Raw genomic sequence first — 25,308 nt, forward strand, 5'->3', positions numbered from 1 at the left:
TATTATGCGCCAGACGAATGGTGAATGAAATAAAAAATGCTCAAACACACTGTATGAGATGAATTGTTCAAACGAACCTGTAATGCTGATGAAGGCATGGAGAAATGACTTTTGAGAAATGCTCTAGCAACAGGTAAAGCAGGCTAAAAGGAAAAATCATATGGTAAAAAGAGACGTCTTTTAAAAATCTTATGAGGTTGATGTGAGGGTTTCTTCCAGTGAGAGCTGTTAAAACATTCGTACAGTTAAAATGATATTCACGTTTCTGACTAAAACCAGGACAGCAGGTTAAAATGTGATTGACGTTGTAAGTGCCACAAATAGGCTCATTATCTCCTTTCAAGAGATACTGGTATGTCAGTCTGCAGTGACCAATTCGTAGAGGAGTCCGTAGTACATCCTCCTTTCGATTCCCAATAGTCCAAATTGGGTTTTACCTGCCTTAATTTGTTCAGTGTCTGGCATTTCCAAAGTTCTTGCCACCCGGACAAGAATTTTGTTCTAATGTAATTCCGTGTGTCTGTAAAAGACCCATCATTTTCAGAGGTAGTATCAGCAGATATTGCTGCGACATCGGCGAGTTCATTGCTTTTGATGCCAGCATGTCCAGGCACCCAGCAGTACGCAATAGAATAATAACCCGCGTTTCTCAAACGGAGGTGTGCCTTTAAAATTTCTAAGACGAAAGAGTGGCTAGTATTTGTATTTATTGATTCAAGAGCACTCAGAGAGTCAGAGTAGATGATGAACTTTCTGCTATTCTGCCTAGAGATAAAGATTAAAGAATTCAAAATGGCAAACGTTTCTGCAGTAAAGACAGTGCAGCTTTATGAAGTTTACTACTCCTGATTTCTTTATCACAAACAAAAGCTGCCCCTACATGATCACGATTCTTTGAGCGATCAGTAAAATTTGCTTTATAGTTAGAATCACTGCTTCTATGCGATAGGAAATTTTGTTGATATTGGACATCATTGGTACTGCTCTTCTTAAGTTCTCCAAAAATGTTAAATAGCTGAATATTCACTTCTTGCCAGAGAGCAATACCAACTTCCACTAAATGTGGGTATCTGGAAGCCCAGATCAAAAGTAAGTTTTCAGTTTTGCGCACGGAAAAATCTACCTTCTTGCCCTCTGACCGAATTGCTTGTTTTTGCGTTGAAACTTTAATTTTTAACTGCATGTTTTATATTTTTCAATTTCTAATAAAGTTACTTTGAGGCTTTATGTATTTTCCCCTTGTCGCGAAGTGAGAACTGAATTAATTGAATGATAAATGTATCTTTAATGAAATTCGAGGAAATAAGTTTAAATTGAAATGCAGTAAAAAATAATATAATTTATTTTCCGTATAAGGAAGTCATGTGGTGTACACATCAGATTTTTTTAAAGAAATATTTAGTGCCTTGAATTAAAGCACGTAAAATTCACACCAGGGGTTATTAGAAATAAAACCGTCACACCGTTTTCAAGAATTAGTAAACAAAATATTTTTCCGCATCTCCCCCCCCCTCCCAACTGCAACGTTGAAATGCAACTTCCATTCCCCTCCCTCTTGCTTCTGAAAAAAATAAAGAAGGTTAAGAAAAGCAATAAAATTGCACTGAATACGGTGATTCACATTTCCATTTCCAGCATTCCGTACAAAAACGTATGTTTAGACCCGCATTAAATAACGTGTCTGATCACGTACCCAAAAAACTGGCGACCATGCAGTTTCCCAACTCGAATGGTGATATACCTTTCTCCTGGCAACTAACTCATACCTGGAACAACACCCAACTGGACCTAAGCTCCTAGCGAACATCGTCTCCTGGATGACGTGGATTGTTGAGCTCTGGAACGCGAGCTGACAATGGTGTGGGTGTGAGAAAAAAGTTCATTTCTCAGGGGCTAATGTTCCAAGGAACAGCTGCTGTCATTTTTCTCTGTGTCAAAGTGGATTTTTTTACCTCATCCGCCCCCCCTTCATCCGGCAAAAGACGTCATTGGTTAGGTCCCGCCCTTGTTTGTTCAATAACGATGCATGAGCCTCTATGGATGGTATTTGGTTTTTCTCCTGATAGCCAACTATTACCGAAATTACATTTTCAGAATATGTTTGGCAGAACAAAGAGAAAGTGGAATAACGTAAGAAGGGCTGGCTGCAGGTATGAGCTGAGACAGTGGTCTCACACTCAAACTGCATGTAGGCCAAAGACGTATCTGAAAACAACAACAAAAAGGGGCCGATTTTTTTTAGCACAAAATGAAAAAGACAAACAACAAAACAAAAATGTGTCAGTTTGCTTTGTCAACAAAACAAATATGTTTAACTAAATTAAAAATTTTATTGACTAAATATTTATTGAAACTTAATGACTACAGTGTACAAAGTTTAATGTGATCACGTTTGTCCATGACTATTAACCGAATGATGACATTAAACGACGAGATAAATAGCCTTCAAAACAGCAAATGAATTGACTTAGCGTAAATATATAATTAAGTACTTTCACAACATTTTAACTAGGAAAAATGCAAAAATTTATTTAATAGCCCCAAGGAGCTATTTGCCTAGAAGGGCAATTAATTTCGTTTTGGCATTTTGCGTTAATTTATAAGGTATTTTTCCCGCCTTTTTGGCAAGCCTTCGTGGTGAGGTGATCTGCACGCTGGGCGCGTATTCCAGAGGTGCGCGATTCGATTCCCGGCGAAGGCGTTGCTAATTTTTCATTTTTCCTGCTTCCAAAAAATTCTTAATGTCTCTACAGCAGCGCCCGAATTAAAACGACTGTGAATGATGATTCTCCTCACCAAGTACTTGGCGACTGAGTCCCCTAAAAGCTCCTGTCGCCCTTTAAAAGGGGGACTATATAAGGTATTTCTTCCGCCTTCTCGTCATGACTTCGTGGTGTGGTGGTCTGAACGCTGGGCGTGTATTTCAGAGGTGAGCTGTTCGATTGCTGGCGAAGGCGTTGCTAATTTTTCATTTTTCCTGCTTCCAAAAAATTCTTAATGTCTCTACAGCAGCGCCCGAATTAAAACGACTGTGAATGATGATTCTCCTCACCAAGTACTTGGCGATTGAGTCCCCTAAAAGCTCCAGTCGCCCTTTAAAAGGGGGACTATATAAGGTATTTCTTCCGCCTTCTTGTCATGACTTCGTGGTGTGGTGGTCTGAACGCTGGGCGCGTATTCCAGAGGTGCGCGATTCGATTCCCAGCGAAAGCGTTGCTAATTTTTCATTTTTCCTGCTTCCAAAAAATTCTTAATGTCTCTACAGCAGCGCCCGAATTAAAACGACTGTGAATGATGATTCTCCTCACCAAGTACTTGGCGATTGAGTCCCCTAAAAGCTCCAGTCGCCCTTTAAAAAAGGGGGCTATATAAGGTATTTCTTCCGCCTTCTTGTCATGACTTCGTGGTGTGGTGGTCTGAACGCTGGGCGCGTATTCCAGAGGTGCGCGATTCGATTCCCAGCGAAGGCGTTGCTAATTTTTCATTTTTCCTGCTTCCAAAAAATTCTTAATGTCTCTACAGCAGCGCCCGAATTAAAACGACTGTGAATGATGATTCTCCTCACCAAGTACTTGGCGATTGAGTCCCCTAAAAGCTCCAGTCGCCCTTTAAAAGTTGGACTATATAAGGTATTTCTTCCGCCTTCTTGTCATGACTTCGTGGTGTGGTGGTCTGAACGCTGGGCGCGTATTCCAGAGGTGCGCGATTCGATTCCCAGGGAAAGCGTTGCTAATTTTTCATTTTTCCTGCTTCCAAAAAATTCTTAATGTCTCTACAGCAGCGCCCGAATTAAAACGACTGTGAATGATGATTCTCCTCACCAAGTACTTGGCGATTGAGTCCCCTAAAAGCTCCAGTCGCCCTTTAAAAAAGGGGGCTATATAAGGTATTTCTTCCGCCTTCTTGTCATGACTTCGTAGTGTGGTGGTCTGAACGCTGGGCGTGAATTTCAGAGGTGAGCTGTTCGATTGCTGGCGAAGGCGTTGCTAATTTTTCATTTTTCCTGCTTCCAAAAAATTCTTAATGTCTCTACAGCAGCGCCCGAATTAAAACGACTGTGAATGATGATTCTCCTCACCAAGTACTTGGCGATTGAGTCCCCTAAAAGCTCCAGTCGCCCTTTAAAAGGGGGACTATATAAGGTATTTCTTCCGCCTTCTTGTCATGACTTCGTGGTGTGGTGGTCTGAACGCTGGGCGCGTATTCCAGAGGTGCGCGATTCGATTCCCAGGGAAAGCGTTGCTAATTTTTCATTTTTCCTGCTTCCAAAAAATTCTTAATGTCTCTACAGCAGCGCCCGAATTAAAACGACTGTGAATGATGATTCTCCTCACCAAGTACTTGGCGATTGAGTCCCCTAAAAGCTCCAGTCGCCCTTTAAAAAAGGGGGCTATATAAGGTATTTCTTCCGCCTTCTTGTCATGACTTCGTGGTGTGGTGGTCTGAACGCTGGGCGCGTATTCTAGAGGTGCGCGATTCGATTCCCAGCGAAGGCGTTGCTAATTTTTCATTTTTCCTGCTTCCAAAAAATTCTTAATGTCTCTACAGCAGCGCCCGAATTAAAACGACTGTGAATGATGATTCTCCTCACCAAGTACTTGGCGATTGAGTCCCCTAAAAGCTCCAGTCGCCCTTTAAAAGTTGGACTATATAAGGTATTTCTTCCGCCTTCTTGTCATGACTTCGTGGTGTGGTGGTCTGAACGCTGGGCGCGTATTCCAGAGGTGCGCGATTCGATTCCCAGGGAAAGCGTTGCTAATTTTTCATTTTTCCTGCTTCCAAAAAATTCTTAATGTCTCTACAGCAGCGGCCGAATTAAAACGACTGTGAATGATGATTCTCCTCACCAAGTACTTGGCGATTGAGTCCCCTAAAAGCTCCAGTCGCCCTTTAAAAAAGGGGGCTATATAAGGTATTTCTTCCGCCTTCTTGTCATGACTTCGTGGTGTGGTGGTCTGAACGCTGGGCGCGTATTCCAGAGGTGCGCGATTCGATTCCCAGGGAAAGCGTTGCTAATTTTTCATTTTTCCTGCTTCCAAAAAATTCTTAATGTCTCTACAGCAGCGCCCGAATTAAAACGACTGTGAATGATGATTCTCCTCACCAAGTACTTGGCGATTGAGTCCCCTAAAAGCTCCAGTCGCCCTTTAAAAAAGGGGGCTATATAAGGTATTTCTTCCGCCTTCTTGTCATGACTTCGTAGTGTGGTGGTCTGAACGCTGGGCGTGAATTTCAGAGGTGAGCTGTTCGATTGCTGGCGAAGGCGTTGCTAATTTTTCATTTTTCCTGCTTCCAAAAAATTCTTAATGTCTCTACAGCAGCGCCCGAATTAAAACGACTGTGAATGATGATTCTCCTCACCAAGTACTTGGCGATTGAGTCCCCTAAAAGCTCCAGTCGCCCTTTAAAAGGGGGACTATATAAGGTATTTCTTCCGCCTTCTTGTCATGACTTCGTGGTGTGGTGGTCTGAACGCTGGGCGCGTATTCCAGAGGTGCGCGATTCGATTCCCAGGGAAAGCGTTGCTAATTTTTCATTTTTCCTGCTTCCAAAAAATTCTTAATGTCTCTACAGCAGCGCCCGAATTAAAACGACTGTGAATGATGATTCTCCTCACCAAGTACTTGGCGATTGAGTCCCCTAAAAGCTCCAGTCGCCCTTTAAAAAAGGGGGCTATATAAGGTATTTCTTCCGCCTTCTTGTCATGACTTCGTGGTGTGGTGGTCTGAACGCTGGGCGCGTATTCTAGAGGTGCGCGATTCGATTCCCAGCGAAGGCGTTGCTAATTTTTCATTTTTCCTGCTTCCAAAAAATTCTTAATGTCTCTACAGCAGCGCCCGAATTAAAACGACTGTGAATGATGATTCTCCTCACCAAGTACTTGGCGATTGAGTCCCCTAAAAGCTCCAGTCGCCCTTTAAAAGTTGGACTATATAAGGTATTTCTTCCGCCTTCTTGTCATGACTTCGTGGTGTGGTGGTCTGAACGCTGGGCGCGTATTCCAGAGGTGCGCGATTCGATTCCCAGGGAAAGCGTTGCTAATTTTTCATTTTTCCTGCTTCCAAAAAATTCTTAATGTCTCTACAGCAGCGCCCGAATTAAAACGACTGTGAATGATGATTCTCCTCACCAAGTACTTGGCGATTGAGTCCCCTAAAAGCTCCAGTCGCCCTTTAAAAAAGGGGGCTATATAAGGTATTTCTTCCGCCTTCTTGTCATGACTTCGTGGTGTGGTGGTCTGAACGCTGGGCGCGTATTCTAGAGGTGCGCGATTCGATTCCCAGCGAAGGCGTTGCTAATTTTTCATTTTTCCTGCTTCCAAAAAATTCTTAATGTCTCTACAGCAGCGCCCGAATTAAAACGACTGTGAATGATGATTCTCCTCACCAAGTACTTGGCGACTGAGTCCCCTAAAAGCTCCAGTCGCCCTTTAAAAAAGGGGGCTATATAAGGTATTTCTTCCGCCTTCTTGTCATGACTTCGTGGTGTGGTGGTCTGAACGCTGGGCGCGTATTCCAGAGGTGCGCGATTCGATTCCCAGCGAAGGCGTTGCTAATTTTTCATTTTTCCTGCTTCCAAAAAATTCTTAATGTCTCTACAGCAGCCCCCGAATTAAAACGACTGTGAATGATGATTCTCCTCACCAAGTACTTGGCGATTGAGTCCCCTAAAAGCTCCAGTCGCCCTTTAAAAAAGGGGGCTATATAAGGTATTTCTTCCGCCTTCTTGTCATGACTTCGTAGTGTGGTGGTCTGAACGCTGGGCGTGTATTTCAGAGGTGAGCGGTTCGATTGCTGGCGAAGGCGTTGCTAATTTTTCATCTTTCCTGCTTCAAAAAATACCCAATGTCTCTACAAATTCACTAATATCACTACAAAACTAAAGTGAACGGCGAATCACTTTTTAAACTATTGCCACCAAATAATAAAGCCCTGTCTTATATTTAAAGAAATTATGCATCTGCATAATTCAAGAAACTATACATTATCATAATTAAAGGAATTATGCATTTGCATAAATGTATGTGTTTGTCGTACTGTGATAAAACAACGGTACCTAGACCCATCCAATTTTGAACAACGTACGTCTCCATCCGAATATGCGCATCTGGATGTCCAAATTTGGAATTTGTTTCATTATCTATTTCATATTTTGTATAGCATTTATGAATTTTGATTAAGAAACACAATGATTTCACAGCAAGCAATAGCAACAGTGTACGGTGTAAAAATTAAAATAATAATAATAATAATAATAATAAAAATTAAAAATTAAAAAAAAATTTAAAAAAACTCCAACGACTGTGTATCGGAAATTCTAAAGATATGCTCTTTTAAGCATTTTGTGATATTGCGTTTGAATTGAATTTTATGGTTTAAGTGCGAAGAACATGATATTTAATAAATAAAGGTAACACACAAAAGGTTAAAAAATGATCCTTTGGGCGTAATATATAAAATATGAAAGCTTTCGGTTTTTTTGTGTGTATGTGTGTGTGTTTTTTTTATATGAAAATTCATTTATAACCGAAGAAGTTTTTGACACATAACAAATACTCGTACAGCATCCTTTATCCATTGGAAGAAAGCATGCAAATGTAAAATTTAAAATTAGCGAAAAAAGCAACATTATTTTGGGATTGATGCATTTAAAGGATTCTTTTATCCCCAAAACCAGCGGGAAAAGTCTGCAGAAATGCTTTTGCTACTGAACAAGAGGCATCTGTGTCTTATCACCTTCAAATCACCTTCAAAATTGACAGAGTTATTCCTAATCTACTCTTTCTAAGGTGTCTTGTTTGCGTCATTTTAAATGGTTGGCTAAAACTGGAAACATGCTGTTTGACGACATAATCTTTTACTTAGCAGCATTTATTTCAGTGACCTTGGCCTATTTTTATAAACCCTTTTGACTTTATTCGTTTGGTGTTAACAAAATATCATGGTGAAACTTGATTACATTAAGTGGCGTTTACTGTATGTTCTGAAAAAGATACATTTGCTTTATATTTGACAATTCTTAATGGGCTTTCGAAGCCTATGAGCACTTCAATCGTTTTGATGCGTTTAACCAGTTAACTGTGATTGACGAGTATACTCGTCATGGAGAAGAGGCACGATTTTGTGTATTGACGAGTATGCTCGTCTTGCGTGTGTTATGTTTATGAAATGGAAAGATAAGTGGGTAAGTACTGTACATAATGACAACGTAATAGAAACAGATAAAAGAAAAATAATAATAAAGAAACCAGAGCTAGTGATTAATTATAATAAAAAAAATGGGTGGAGTGTATAGGAGCGATGGAATTATCATAGCGTACTCCACAGCAAGAAAACGACTCAAAAAGTACTACAAAAAGATATTTCTCCATTTCTTGGATATTATGTGTCTGAATGCATTCATATTATATAAAAAAAATGGAACATTATCGCGTATCAACGTTTTGCTCAAATTTATTGAAGACACTTTTGCGACGTATCCAATTGAAAGAAAGAAATCGACACAAACTCGGCCATTTAGACCTCGAATTTAAATCAACCAATAAGTTTAAATTAAGATTAAATTAAGATTTAATTCAATCCAATAAGTTTAAATGAAATGCAGCAAAAATGTGTATAATTAAGTGGACTGTACAAGGAAGTCACGTGGTGTTCACATCGGATATTTTAGATTTATTATTAAGTATCGTTTTCTTCGAACTTACGTCACATACAGTTCAACAAGAAAATCACGAAATTTTTAAAAGCTGCCTAGCAGCATGCGTTTATAACTCCCGGTGCAGTTTTGGCATAACATTTTTGTTTATTTTCTTTCTTTTCTCAATTTATTATATCAATATTCAGTTTTCGTAGCAAGAAGGCTAACAATTTTTTTTCTTTTTATTATTAAATTTTTGTATGTTAACTTTATTTATCAAATGCCACGCTTTCGCACTTTACGCCACATAAAATTCAACAGCAAATTACAAAATGTTTGAAAACATCCTACCTTAAGAATTCCCGACCTATTTTTATATTTTCTATAGCATGTTTTTAAAAAATAGACGTTTGCGCGGGTTCCCTCTTAAAATGATTGTCATAAAAAATAAATAGAATATTATGATTTTAGCTAGTGTAATTTGCCCAGCTAAGTGATTTTATAGAAATATTCAGTATTTCTAATTAAACGTCTCTAGATTTTTTAAATGAATCACATTAAAAAGCAGATAAAAATATTCATCAAAACTGTGTTCAAGACCGATGATTTCGCATGGTTTTAAATCGTTATTAAATTTATTACTCAATAACCTGACAGATTAAATTCCAAAGTATCTTAGGCTTTGCTGAATGCCAATGCACTGACAGGTAAAAGATTAAAAAGGTTTTATTTCCATCCGTGGCAACATATCGCTTTCTTAGAGCCGAGTTTGTTAATTTAAACTGAAAGATCAATATCTGACATTTTTCCGAATGGCAACAGTCTCGCGCGCTGGAGATAAAAATGTATTTCGAACAGTGTTGCCATTGCTCGTCTTCAGATCGTTGAATTTGATAATCAAAAATTCTTTAAAGTTTTACAAAATATGAGGTAGATAATAAAACTAATTCAAAATTAAGGATTCCAGGTGCCCATGCTCGAATGGAGGACTACGTTATTCAAAAGTGGATGGTTCTAGGTACCATCGTTTTTTGACACTGAGAGGAACGTACATACATGCAGATTATTCATTATTTCTTCAAAAATAATACAGGGCGATAGTATTTGGTGGCAACAACTTTAAAAGTGATACGCCGTTTTTAGTGAACCAAGAAGGTTAGAATAGATAGCGCAAGCATGACGTCACAGAAATGAAGCAAAGAAATGTCAACAACGTGACGTCACGGCTTATCAGGCTGCCATACAGCGTGTGGATATGGCTACGAAACATTTTGGTAAATAAAATTAGATTCACTTTGAGAGCAAATATCGATATCCGGAGGCTCAAAAAAGTGTCTGTAGGCGTAATTTGCATAAAATACCATTGAAACGTTCACTGGTCTTTTAGATTTTACTATGTATTCATACGTCTTATAGTTATCATTTACACATTTTCATGTACCTAAATTTTATTAAATTTGAAAAGGATATTTGCAGTCTTCGTGATTTTTCTATGTAGTAAGTAGAAAATTATTCAGAGAACTTATTCATTGAACTATGAACATTCAATGATGAACAACTAATATGTAGAAAACACCGATTAGAATGTAAACAAAACCAGGAGTCAGCCTATGGCAGCACCCATGATAAGTCGTGACGTCATACCGTGACGTTTTATGGCTTCGTTTTTATTGCTTGGGACATACGGAGGAGGCTTACTCCATTTATTAGAAACTCCTTGTAGTGAACTAACGAAAAATCCTGTTTCGAGATTATATAGCCCCTTGAAGGTTAAAACAAAAGTTGTATACTTTTTGTGCTGTGGTCATTAGGGTATTTTTTGAAGGAGGAAATGTGAAAATGAGCAGTTCCCTCGCCTGGATTCGAACCTGGGCCTCTCGATTGCTCGCCGAGTGTGCTGACCATTACACCACGAAGGCATGCTAGAAGGTGGGAGCAATACCTTATATACTCCCGCTTTTAAAGGGTGACTCGGGATTAGGACTCCCAATCGCCAAATCCTGGTGGTGAAGAATCATCATCCACCATCATTTTTAGTTCGGGCGCCACTGTCATTAGAGCAATTAGACTATTTTTTTTTTAAACAGGCGATGTGAAAAATGAGCAATGCCCTCGCCGGGACTCAAACCTGGACCTCTCGAATACGCGCCGAGTGTGCTGAGCATTACACCACGAAGACATGCTAGAAGGAGTAAGAAATGCCTTATAGTGCGACATAAAATAATCTTCTTTCTTCTTTTCAAATGCAGTCCACTATAGTAATCTCTCATAAATATGTAATTCGCTAATTTTCAGAATTAAATAAAGATTATTAAATATTATGTATTTTCTTTATTCGATAGTGTCCTGTGATGGTGTTAATTGCGGAAAAGGAATGAAGTGCATCATGCGCAGGCAACGACCTGCTTGCGTCTGCGCACCCACCTGTTCCCGAAAGAAAAGGCAAATGGGAGAGGTTTGTGGTTCAGATGGCCGGACGTACAGACATATCTGTAGGCTGATAAAGAGGCAATGCCGGAAGAACAAGCAGTTGACTATCGAATACTTCGGAAAGTGCCAAAGTCAGTATAATGATTAATAATATTCATGAGTACGATAATAGCGAGTATAATGTTTAATTGCATTTATTACTTTTAACAGCTTTTCTGTTCTGTGCATTCCTTATTTCTTTTCTATCAGAAGCTGAATCATCATCTTTGGCTATCATAAACTTTAGCTGGAACTCAAATTTTAATAACCGTAAAATCGGGTAGCAAAGACAGGTTTTCCATATTTAGAGTCTTTACTTTCTAAGAAGATAGTTCTATGAATTGGTAATACTACTATAGGATAGGTTTTGCATATAAAATTATCTTCACTCATTACCATCTAGAAGAGATCTGTATGAATTGTTAATACCATTCCATATTAGGTTTTGCATGAATTGGTAACATTATTACATATTAGGTTTTGCATATAACAATATTTAGAGTCGTTACGTTCCAAAACGTTAGTTCTATGAATACGTATTACTGTTACATAATAGGTTTTGTATATAACAACATCTTGACTCGTTACGCTCCACAAAGCCAGGTCTATGAATGTATAATGTTCTGTGAATTGGCAATGCATGTTAGATTTTGCATATAGCAAAATATATATATGCATATAGATATTTGATCATAATGCAATTCAACCAATGTTTTTCGTTATTGAAAATACCCTAAAAACATTTTACAAAAATTTCTTTGGAAATTAATGTTATTTTCAATTTTTTTCCTTGCTAAACATGTAGAGTCATTAGGTTATTTTGCATCTAAAGCAGAAAGACGTGAAAATGTGCAATGCCCTTGCCGGGGCTCGAACCTGGACCTCTCGAATACCCGCCGAGTGTGCTACCTTTACACCACGAAGGCACGCAGAAAGAAGGGAAATAATGCCTATATACTCCCCCTTTTAAAAGGTGAATGGGGATTAGGGGACCCAATCGCCAAATCCTGGTGGTGAAAAATCATCATACACCAACTTTTAGTTCGGGCGCCACTGTAGAGACATTAGATTTATTTTGAAGCAGAAGACACAAAAAATGAGCAATCTTAGCTAAGTGCCGTTGTCAGGATAGCTACAAAATGACTTAACAAGAAATCTTCAGATTTTCGAAAAATTTATTATGCCATCAAGAGTTTCTTTAACAGTTTTCATTTTTCCCCCATCTGTGACATGCAATTGTCTTATATACACTCGCATATATTTGTATTTAATTTTCACTTACGTGCAAATAAGATTTTAAGTATCACTAAATACTTAAGAGATACATCTCAAAAGTAATCCGATTGAACTTCATGCACCAAAGTTCATAAGTGTTTTGGAAATCAAAGGATGGGATTTTTCAAAAGACATCTTAAAAACACTTCAGCTTCACAAAAGTTACTATAGTGAACTTCATGTCTGAACAAAAACTGCAGCCAGTAAAATTTACAGTTGCTTTCAGTTTGCAGTGTAAAATATTCTGTTTAAAGAAATTTTGTGTAGATCTCACTAAGAAGCAACTTGGTGAGAATCATAAAAACTAGGAACAGGTTTCAGAACTATCCAGAACGCAAACATAATTGGTTTCTGATAAACCATCGTATTCATTGTTATTGTTGACTAATGATGACTTGTCTAAACTATAGTCACCCCAAGCCCACGAAACTACTCTTGGCAAGGAGTGCAACGCCTCTCATTGGCAACAGCCTTGAGCACCTTACAGGTGACAGTGCGATTTATTGCAGTTCCACCCTGATGGAGAGCACCCAGGGGGCACGGGTCCGAGTCGCCCACGCCTCTTGTCCTACCACCAACCTCTGGAGAGAACGTTCAGCTCGCCGCGCCGTATATTTAGAGTGCCCCCCATGCCGCATGGACACTATACATTTACAAATATCCATGCCTTCTCCGGGATTCAAGCCCGGCAGTCAGCGACGCTAACCACTATACCGGTTGGGCGGTATCTTGTTCAGTGAAATTTATTAAACTTCTTTAATCCGGTTCGGATTTCAGTCAGCAACAGTAAAAGATTTTCAACATACAGGGTCATCCCGAAACACACACTTTAATGAAATAAAATTTATTGTTTGTTACTACCAAAAGTAGTTATAGGTTAATGTAATCATACATAAGTTAGAATATCTTTAATACAACCTTCCTGCACCTGAACCTGCACGGTTGTTTACAGCGCTCAAAGTGTCTGAGAGACGTCTAGACACATAACACAACGACGAGTGGTTGCTTGAACGACGTTGGTCAGTGTGTCCGCGGTCACTGCGAACGTTGGTAAGAACAGTTCTTTAATCAGCTTGCCCTCATCCTTTTTTGAGTTTAAAAAAAAATGACAGATGTCATTTATTATTAAATTAAAATATATTATTAGAATAATTAATTATTCTAATAATGTATCTTAATGAAATATTAATTATTAATATTGGTTAAAATAGAAATTAAAATCACTTAAGTTGTCGTTCCTTAAGCAGATCAGCTGATTGTTCTATACAATTACTCTAACCACTTCTGATTGTTCTATACAATTAGCCAAACGATGACAAGTTTCAACAGGTTCAAAATTGTATTGTTTTAGTAAATGCGTCATAGTGAATTCCACGCATACTCTTAATGCGCACGAACTTATGGACTGACCCGATATATTCCTCTTGCAGCGGCCTCGTTATGGTCAATATGTGTTGCGCTTACCTTGGGTGCGTTCGAGTACATTCTTGGCAGACGGATGACACGGAAGGCAGATGGATGATTCTATATGTGACACGACACCAGAGTTAAGCTAGGGTTTTCCCGAATTTCGATATGCTGAGCTCAAAAAGTTCGCTATCACTGCCCTAAGCACTTAAAAGATTTTGATGCCTCTCACATATTTACAATACAATGCTTTTCCTTTTGTTCATTGCTTCTTTCTCGATCTTGTCTTATCTGCACCATGGCAAAACCAGCAATGAAGCATTTTTGTGGTGCCTCCATCCTTGGTCCCTAAGAACCTTTCTGTGGTGTTCCCTTTTCTTGATGCCGTAAGCATGCACTTAATTTGCTTAAACATATTACAGTCATGACAGTACCAACATGTGATGAGCAAACACCATACTATACATGTTGTAAAAATAATAAAAATAGTTTTGTTACATATTGTAAAGATAGCAAATGTACTTGTAAAGATAATTCAATTCAGCTGCGAAACCAATACGCAGATCATCTGTTAAAGTGTGTATACATTTTTCTAATGGACAGTGGTGTTTGGATCTTAGTAGGATAGCAGTATAAGGTAGCTTTATTTGCATAAGTGAAGTAACCTTACTTTTTAATATTTTAGCTAAGAATAGTCGAGCTTTGACAGCGACTTTCTTGTATTTTAGAAAATTGTGAGAAAGTCCAATGTGCCGGACGAAAAACTTGCCTTCTGGACCAGATGCTGAGGCCCCACTGCGTTCGTTGTCAAGGCTACTGCTCTTCCAACTCGCTTGGCGATTATGTCTGCGGAGCGGACAATGTCACTTACAGCAGTTCCTGCCACATTCGACAAGCCGCTTGTGTCAAGGGAAAAGCGGTTCCTCAGGCTTACAGAGGGAAATGTAAAGGTACGTATCTGACTATTACTTCCTACTTAATAAACGTAAAGAAGAAGGGGGGATCTATAAAACCTCTTATGCGCTTCGTAAAAAGTATTCCAGTTGAGATATTCTGCAATTTTATAATAATTCTGCAAAAATCTGTGGACTGTGGTTTTACGGAAGTTTAGGTCGTAACTGTTAGGTTTCACTAATAATTAAACTTACGAGTAATTTAAACACTGCCCTGTTTTTCCTTTTTAAACTCAAGTCACATATATTCGCTCAGAGCAGAAGATTATGCAAATTAAGAATACGCAAAAGCGAGTTCAAAAACGTACTGAGAGGCCTAGTGTTCCGGTTTACCGTACCAGTTGATAAGTAACTGTTAGCACTTAGTTGGTAGGCGACAACCAGGTGCACTAAAAGACAGTTTGCCTCAATTTTGTTAATATATCGATGCGTTGTACGGGTTCGGGGATTTGCAGTGATTGGTGACAACACTTTATGAAGAATTAAAACACCATTTAATCGTCAGTATTGCACAGGACAGTTGCAAAGACACGTTACAGACGTCGAAAAACTACTATAAACACGCTGAAACGATCAGCAAGACAGCCTTCAGGTTATCAGGCTACAACGTTTGAGACAGCTTCACGGCAAAGCACTAAGGTGCAGCTCCCGACTCGGTCGATCCCTCTCCAGCTAACCTCGGAACTCAAAGCACTACTACTGAACTCAAGATATTCTTCACGATAAACTCGATACACTCAAGTTAGACTGACGATAAACTTCTACTCTGTGTAAAGGAAAAGTTTATGTATCTTTTCTGACCTGCCTTCGAAAACATTCCGGGGCAAAATAGTAAGAATTCATTCCAGAACGTTTTTGCTAGGTCTATGGCATATCGCCAATTTTGTCGCCAAATGGGCGATTTCGCACCACATCTGGCAACCCTGACTTTCCGTTACATTTTGGCAGCCCCAAAACCACTTTGCTGGGAAGGTATCTTACCGCAGATGGGTATTCCGTAACAATATGATTGATAAAGCAAATCGACTGTATTTTATCTTGCACGCTTTAGCTTTTTTGCTGGCCACCAGGAGGGGAAGAATAAAGTGTCGCTAAGTTTTAATCTGCCTAGGGGTGTATGAAAACTACTTTTTAAGTCATTACCAGAATTAAAAATCGCCAGCATCAAAGGAATAACTCTCGGTGAAGGACTGTTGGAAGGGTTTCTAATATTTTTCTTACATTGACCTCTTTTCAGAGAAGGATTTTCTTCCTTCACATTTTAATGTTCAATATTCAGCATACAGTGTAATCACAATACAAGTAATTGCACATTAATAACTTAAAGATAACAATTAAATTAAGAATATGAACAAAAGTTTTGGAAGAAAAAGGGCTTATCAGATTTATGTTTTATTGTTTTTTGTTCTATTATTATTTTTAATTTTGCAACTATCAACAAGTTTTCAGAAACAAAATCAGATATTAATTGCACGAAAGCTCGATTTTAATTAATATGACGGCTGCACTAGATGTACTGATGCCTTATTTTAATATTTGGCGTAAAACTGTTTCATTTAATTTTCAAATCACCTCATTAGAAATATTCAGCCTGGATTTTGTTCTCCGTTTTTATCCTAAATCGCAATGCAACAAAAAATTTTAACAACAGTTCAAGAACAGCTCCTTATATACATCTTCTGGAGACCCATTCATTCATTGGACACCAAATTTTAATCATTTGCATATTTGGTCAAAACATTTACGCATACGAAATTTCAAAACAATCGGGGGATTCCTTCTTGGTGCGTCGATTTTTTTCCCCTTTAGAGTGTAATTCCGCTTTAACGAGAGTTTAATTGTGAATAAGTACCACACGATCTAGAAGAAACCCTTGTGCTAACTGTGTTTGTGGCATTGAGGATGCAATATCCACTTCCATTTCCTACCTCACCTTTGCTGCCATTTGTGCAGATGGGCTAACAGTTAATGTGAGTGTAGTAGGGCTGTAATGTGAGTGTATCATTCTGTTAAAATAGTAAATTCTGCAATGTAGCGAGGTGGTAGAGAAAAATTTTGTTCATAATCCGTATAAATAAATTCATTATTCCAGAGCGTACAATTCGCAACGGCAGTGTTTTACCTTCTACTTTCCATCCATGATCCTGTCCTCCTTTTAGTATTCCTTAGCCAAGTCTCGGAAGACATTGCAATAAGCTGTAGTTCTTTTTAAAATTAAATTTTTATTTTTTTATTTCATTCATGGGATCTGACAAGCAGGATAAGTACCTAACGCAGCAGACCAGCTATTCTGTCAATGGCTGGGGGGTGAAAAGGTGGATTTACGTGTCATCGAGTTCGTGAAGGAGGGGTGACAGTTTTGTATTTCATATTCCATTGACGACGATTCACAGCCGGAATTATTGACGCTAATTTCACTGAATTTCTTTGTCTGATAATCTTAAAGTCTGAATTCGTAGTTATTTAAAATGTTATTAATAAATTAATTATTCTATAATTATAGAATAATTAATTTATTAATGGAATTCTATAATTATAAACCGTAATAAATTAATTATTCTATAATTATGAAACTTGAGGACAGTATTCTCAAGAACATACAGATAAGTATTTGATCAAGCATTTAAAGAACTAAACAACTTATATAATGATAAACATATTTTATTTCATTATTAACATTATTTTCTCGTGTGCCGAGCGTACGTGTATTAACAGAGTGAATAACCGTTAAATACTAGTAGTTGATCCAGGATTCGTTTTCAGTCCTTTTTAACAGATAGCTGTGACATGCTTTTCCATAATGCAAGGAAACCTGTAAGTCAACAATATATCTGTTGTTAAGATTTCGCATTCCATCTTACACATTCTAGACCTACGTAGGACCTACATAGTTTAAGAATAAAAGTTCTGTTCGATCTTATATGTAAGGTGATTCGCGTAAGCGTATATAAATTTCAGGCAGAGATAGATTAAAAGACGATTCGCATAGCAACTGCATAGCAATGTAGGGATATAAACTCATTCGTAGCGTGCTAGAGGACGTTGTTATGTAACAAAAAAATATCCGCTCGCGAAATTAGGCCTTTGGTAATCAACTGCAGAGGAATTAATTACAGGATTGGGGCATTCCCACTACGCGTGTCTCTAGGACTCGGACTGTGGTCCCCTCACCCCGCAGAACCAGCACAAAGGTTCAACCTCCGCCTCGTACCTTGGAGAGAGAGAAATGCACCTCCTGAACGGAAGTCCAGACGGCACTGGTCGTTAATTTGCTACCTACCAGTCGCTCGGGCTACCCGTCGCAGCGGGACATTACCCAGCGAACCCAGGGGCCCTACCCCCACGCTGCGCTAGGACGTGCTGGACTCCCGGCCGGCCAATAGTGACCCCTTTTCGGGGCCTTCAGAAGCACCAAGTTCATAAATTTTATACCCCGTGGCCGAGGCTGCCTAGGTAGAGATCTTAGCCAGTAGCTTCGCAGAATTCTCTACGTCGACTCCCGAAGGTGAACTGCAGAGGAAGTAGGATAGAAGATTTCAATAATTCCGAGATAGCAGATATGCATCTAGCATATGGAGCGGCGGATTCTAATGGGAGAGCGACTTTGCACCTGTATAATGAGCGTAACCCGAATAGCCAGATTCCGTATCACCAGGTGCTTGCACGGCTACATCAATGATTGTGCGACAAGGGATCTTTCGGAACAAGTCAAAGGAATAAGGAACGAATGATACGGACAACCTGAAATAGAAGAAACGATGCTTCATTACGCAGAAAGAAATTCACATGTCAACACTCGAGCGATCGCTAGAAACGTCGCGGTTTCTGAAACCATCCGTCTACACAATCCTGCAATCTAACCACCTGTATACCCCTATCGTCCACTATTTCCTGCTACACCACGAGTTGCATTTACCGAATGATAGAAGCAGAAGTGTATGACGGAACCCCGTTTTCAGGCTGTTATCCTGTTTGGCAACGAGGCAGAGAAGGCTGCTACAACGCGCATAGCAGTGGGCAGCCCCAGAAGTACCCCATCACTGGTTATTTTTGCAGTGATTTGTCACGGATCGTTAGTGATCACTTAATGGTCCGATATATCATGCATGTTGGTCTGGAAGGAGGGTCTTGTTAAGATTTTCATGGAGGAAGTTTTGCCCGGATTATTAGACCAGCAAAGCATCCAGCAGCCGCGATGCAACTGTATTATTATTTAACCGTGCTGGTACCAAATCCCATTTTACTCTTTCCGTTCGGCAACACTTACATTCAACAGAACAAAGGTGGATTGGCTATGGTGGTCATATTCATCGCCTAAACGTTCCCCGCCCTGCCTAGATTTCTTTTTCTGGGGTTTCTTGAAAAGCCTGGTGTACGAAATACCCATAGCCAGCGAGGAGGATCGTGTGATCCGTCAGACTCCCGGTAAATTCCGAAAGGTTCGTGATTCTATGCTGCGCCACCTTAGCTAGCGATTGTAACTTCGAACACTTACTATAGCCTCTAATACTGCAACTGATTAAAATAGTACTATTCATATTTCTCTCTCTCTTTCATTTCTTGTGTTTTCTTCTCTGCATACTAGCTCATGAGGATTGCGTTTCCATGCTATGCAACTCCATCGTCTTAGAGTAACGTACTTCTCTCTGAAGTTTGTACACGCTTAAGCAAATCACCCTGTAAATGATAAACCACTGTAATTTGAAATTTACGAAGAACTTGTATTCTGTTGCATGGATATTAGCAAAATTCAACTTTTTGCGTTGCAGGAAATGTAGTTCTATGGGCTTGACGTACCCTTTATGTGCTTGACCATCAAGTAAGTTCTACAAAATTCATGCATCAAGCAAGTTATTTTCAAATTTTACTTTCAGCGCGACCTATCTACCAAAGGCGGAACGCATACATGTTTAAATTTTAAAATAATGGACGTCCAAAAAAAAAATAATGAACGAATTTCGGAAATTGTCCAAAAATTAGAAAACTTGAAACAAATTTAATGTAAAAGACTTTTTTCCCTCTCTCTCTCTCTGATGCTGCAAACAGGGAATTTCTGAGATTTTTAATCTATACGTTAAACAAAATTATGTTCAAAAATCATTTCAATAATAAATTTGGGTCATATTATAGACAAAGCGCTTTGCATTATCATCCACAAACAGTGCTTGTACAAAATATGAACTCAGTAGCTTGCAACAAACACCACGAGTAGTGAATCAAATAGTAGCTTATAAAAGTATAAAAAATGGTCATGCAGGTGCAGTCATTAGATCTATGCAGAGGAATGAAAAACCATTGAAATGTCCAAAAGAACATATTAATGAATTCTTTTACGAGTGAAATAATAATGAACCAAATCTAGCAGGTGAAACCAGAAAAAGCACTTTTACTGATCATTTAGGTTTCAGAAGTTTTTAGTACTTTGCGAAACGCAATACTTTTTTTAAAATAACAGTACAAGAGATGCTGGCGAATGTGATTGCGGTCCATTTGTAGAGACATTAGGTATTTTTGAATCAGGATAGATGAAAAATGAGCAATTCTGTCCCCAGACTCGAACCACGGACCTATCGAATATGCGCCGAAGGTGCTGACCATTACACAAAGGCATGCTAAGAAGGCAGGAGAAATACTTCATAAATTTTATTAGTACTATTTACGTGTTCACTCTAAGGCACTACATGGATAGGAGGGATGTCTTAACAACTTGCGTCACGGTTGCGGTGCCGTGTGCTACAATATAACAAGCGGTAAAGTGTCTCATTTACGCCGCTCCGCGTCTGCGAGTGCAATCCAGAGGTGTAACTCGAGAAATAAACAAGCTCGTTGTTAGGCGACGTGTGCACCACGTTATTTTCATTTTTGCGATAAATGCCTATCGACGTGGTGTTCACGTCGCTCGCGGTTTGAGACAAAAGCATCTCGACGTGCGTGGTACGTCTTTTTAGCGCAAGTGGTTAATGTAGGACTTTCTAAGAGATACCGGTTCGTATTAACAAGAGAAACTGACTTATAAAAATATTAGAAAATGAATTTTTATAACCGAAATAAATTCTCCAAATACAGTAGAACTTCATTATCCAAATCAAATGATACCGGACCCAATTCGGATAATCGAAAATTCGGATAAATGCATTTTTTCCGAAGGAAGGATCTACATATACTTTTATTAATATAATGTAATTTGTATGTTGAAAATGGAAGATAAAATGTATTTTTAAAGGAAAAGAGGCTTTAATTAATTAAAATGGAAAGGCAACACTTTTTCGTACATGTTATATAGTGTACTTACAAATGCTGAAAGTCATTCCATGCCGAACATCTCGGTCAAAGTAAGTTGTTTCACTTTCCTCGTCCATTTTCGAACAGCCAAGTCGCGCGTCCGCTTGGCCATGAGATATTGGATTGTGGTCACACTAGGGCTGATGCTTCATCCACTTCAGCGCAATTTCAAGGTCGGCAAACGCTTCACTAGCTGATGGTCACTAGCAGATGGTCCCAGCTCTAGAACAAACAGGATCTCAAATTCATATCCCGTGGCCTAAATCAGCATTAAAGTACAAACTAAAACCAATGGCGAATGAAAAGTGGCAACGTCAATGGGAACAAGGACCACAAGGACGATGTACATTCGAACTACGACCCAAGACTGATGAAAATACCACAATTTCAACCTAATTCCTCACCCAGTACATCTCGGGTCACGGTCCCTTCCCCAAGTATTTTTATGATCGCAATATGGCTACGTGGTATAGATGCATATACGGGTAAAGCGGAGACCCTGAACATTACATGTTTCAGTGTCCACTAACGTCAGCCCATTACATTCGCCATCCCACCGATACTGGAATAGAATAGTATTAGAATAGATTCATCATTAGCACCATAAAGTTTTCCAAAACATCAAAAATATTATTGATTTCTTACACCGCGAAGGACTGGAACTGTGTCATCCATAGCTTACAACCCAACATAATCCTCTAAGTTCATAAAACGTAACAATAAGAATATCCACTCTCATATTATAACAAGAGTGCCTTTAGAAAACACGCTTAAATATCTCCATTAATTGAGACAACCGTGACTTTTCTCATTGTACTCAAACTATGAACTATTTCATAAACTGTATGCTGAACTATGAACTGCACTATGAATGAACTTGTGTAACACCCTCCAAAAAAAAAAAAAAAAAAAAAAAAAAGAAACACATACCATAACCCCCCTTCCTCGCCAACAAAGCTCCAAACCGAAACACAAAAGAAATATGTATATGCATCTGTAAATAAGTTATTGTAATTATTGTATTTATCCATTCAACTGCAAAGTACCCGTGTAAAGTATATCTGAGACAATATTGTCTGCAATGTAAATGATGCACCATTAATATATAACTGTGTATTATGAAAGCTGCAATGTAAACAAATTCTCGAGTATGGTGTTGGTGTTTGCCCGGTCAGGGTACACTTCCATAGATGGTTAGTGCAGTGGTGCGATAAGAGTTTTGCCCATGGCGATGTTTTGGTGCCCCTTGTACTTCTTTCTGTCTGTCTGATGGTCCCGTGTCTGCTTCAGCTTCGATATTAACCCGCGGGAAAGCGCGTGGGGCGTATCATACCCCAAACCCTACATAAAAGTGGAATATTCCTAACTTGTGAAACTGAAATTCTGTGCTGCTTTCAGTAGCTGAGTTTCTAGTTGTGGTTGACGTTCAGAACGGCTTTTTCTTTGCCTGTGTGTTTCAGAAAAAGATGTATCGGTATTTTGTTGGAACTGGGGTATGACACATCCCACGCGCCTGCCTGCTTAAGTGTTTTTCTGACTGAATATTTAGTTCAGAAATTTATTTCTAGAGTGTAACAGTAAATATTTCTACTCGCAAGTGATTTTAAAGTACTTTACATTAAGTTCTTAAAAATTTCTAACTGCATTATGGTAAAAAGAATGACTTCCTATGAATTGGAGATGCAACGCCTGTGAGATTTATTAGAAATATTTGAAAGCGATGAAGATTGCATTTCGGAAACTAAAGGTGAAACTAAGAATATTTTCTACACTGTTTTGGTTTCGAAAAAGATAAAACATTAATTCCTGATGTTCCTAAAAAAGGAAAAACTTTCTTATGCTTTCAACATTATATAACGATCATACTATAGATGATACTATTAGAGAAAATAAAACGTCAGGAATTATATGTTTTTATAATATGACTAAAGGAGCAGTGGATATGGGAGATGAAATGTGAGCCAATTATTCAATTGTTAGAATAACAAGAAGGTGGCCAATGGTAATTTTCTTTCCTGCACTGAATGTTGCTGTAATAAATACTTGAATTATATTACATTCAAGTGCTAATCCGCCAACCAGAAACAGAAGTCTGTTTTTGAAGGACTTAGCATTACAATTAATGAAAAAAAGTATTGAACAAAGATCAGAGATTAATACTTTACCAAGAAACTGGCGTACTGCATGCAAAACAAAAGCAGAAGTTTCGACGAAGGATTAAAACGAATACATGAAATTCGAAACAATTAAGTATGAAAGATGTGATAAATTTTTTGCCCTCGCGCCAAGGACAGAAGAACGTGAATGCAATGTTTAAAATGTGAAAACATTCTGTGCCAAGATTCACATGAATGTATTTCATTCAAAGTGTGGAGAAATGAAATAAGCATTGTGTATTAGAGATGCAATGAAACTTAGAGGCATGATGTTTGTGTTTTATTATTTTCATTTATCTTAATTTTAACTCTAAGATTATTTTGGAAATTAATTTTTTGAAACCCAGTTATTATTCACGTATTTATAATACACGAGAACAAGAAAAACAGCTTTAAAACTACTTTTATCGTATTTTAAATATTGGGGTATGTGATACACCACGCGCCCACTCTAGTAACTTTTCTTGGTGCGACTTCCGCCGGGTTAAGGTCATCACCTTGCTCGATACTTTCACGTCTCACCCTTTTAATAAGGTCATCATTTAGAATTTGAAACCCAGGATCTGACGATTGACACACCATCCATTCTGCTGTATCCTCTACACTGATTTCTGAACATTCAGGCATTTTCAAAAGAATGTTTCCTAATTCCTCAAGTCACACGTCATCCTCATCTCCTCCTGTCTCTTCCCTTTCCTTTTCTTAAGTTTTTTTTTTTTTTTTCCTTTTTTTCCTTTTCTTTCTCTTCAGTTGATTCTGGAAAATTCTGAAATTCTGAAAGCGATTCGGATAAACATCGGTTTGGATAGTCGGAGTTGGGATAACTGGAGTTGTACTGTACTGTCAAAATAAGTTTTTAAAATTGCCAAATGACTGAGAAAATGTCACTAAGAGATTAAGTGAACAAACGGCTTGGTTTTTGTTTTAGTCAACTTTATAAAATCAAGCAGTCTTTTGTTTAGATTCACGCAGATTTTTAAGAGCTCTGTTGATTTCGACGACATAGATCTTTCTTCTTCAAGAAAAAAACCAGGTAACACCTGGTATACACCTGGGTAAGAAGAAGTAAAAGAGAGAAAATATTTGCTAAGGTCTTTCTGAAACAAATGCAAGCACGTCATGTAGACGTTTTTCTGAAGAACATAAAAATGAAATCGGAGAATTCCCTTTAAAGGCTGATCAAAGTATTAAGATCAGGTGTACAGGATCTGTCAAAATTTCCAGAAACATTAGACAGTTCGTAAACAAAATTTCGGATAACGTTTGCAGACATTCCACAAGTATCTATTTTTATTGTAGTTAAATTGTAAGTTTTTATATGTTTGGACTTATATTAAACTAGCGGAAGTAACCGATGACAGTAAAGTTAGTAAGTTAGATTGAGTTACTATTTTGTGAATACGTTATACATCGTCTAAGAAATGTGTGAACAGTCTCTGTAAGCTTCCGTCCCGTATGGTAGGCATGATATATCCACCCATCCAAATAAGCATAATAGGTCTTGCTAGCTTTGCACAGGTACTGCCTTGCTTCAACATGTAAACACGTAACAAACATGGAAAATTACGTTTATTGATTTTACAGGTTTATTATTAACTTGGTTTATTAATTAACTAGCGGAAATACCCGATGCCAGTTAATAAAGATTGAGAGTAATGCATCTTACAACAGAGAGAACGATACCGCTGCAATTCTTCTCTAATAACGATGCAAAAAATACGATTCATGGTCATAATTTTTCAGTCTGATGCAATATGGAACCCACATAAAAAATTTCCATAGAAAAATAAGCTAATTCTCTCTCATTATATCAGCAACAATGGCACGCAGTTTTTAAGGATTTTCGTCTTTGTAATCAAATGGTCGTAAAAGCACAAGTTCCATCCAAAGTTTCACCTATATTCAGTTTTAGTCGATTAAATGTGGCAAAAAATGGATCGTAATTGATAAGAAATCAATAACGCGAACAAATAAACACACAAACAGAGATTCTTCTTTATATGTATAGATTTTGTGAAATTTACAAATTTTTGATTTATAAAATTTTGATAAGTGAAAAAATTAGCTCTTTCATAGTTTTTAAATTAATATTTCGGCTGATTTGGCATCGTCGACAATAATAGGATGAC

The 25,308-nt window shown here is 38.2% G+C and overlaps 1 protein-coding gene across 1 annotated transcript in view; it reads left to right on the forward strand.

Annotated features, from left to right (window-relative positions):
• Positions 1-25,308, forward strand: part of LOC118190099 (follistatin-like) — a 244,600-nt gene that overhangs the window by 174,104 nt on the left and 45,188 nt on the right. The window contains exons 3-4 of the mRNA XM_085810414.1: positions 10,980-11,198; positions 14,517-14,738. Of these exons, the coding sequence (XP_085666540.1) occupies positions 10,980-11,198; positions 14,517-14,738 (441 nt within the window). The remainder of the gene's footprint in view (positions 1-10,979; positions 11,199-14,516; positions 14,739-25,308) is intronic.

This window comes from Stegodyphus dumicola, chromosome 2 (genome assembly GCF_044657685.1).
Source record: "Stegodyphus dumicola isolate Sdum_Otavi_A_Nest chromosome 2, ASM4465768v1".
NCBI lineage: Eukaryota > Metazoa > Arthropoda > Arachnida > Araneae > Eresidae > Stegodyphus > Stegodyphus dumicola.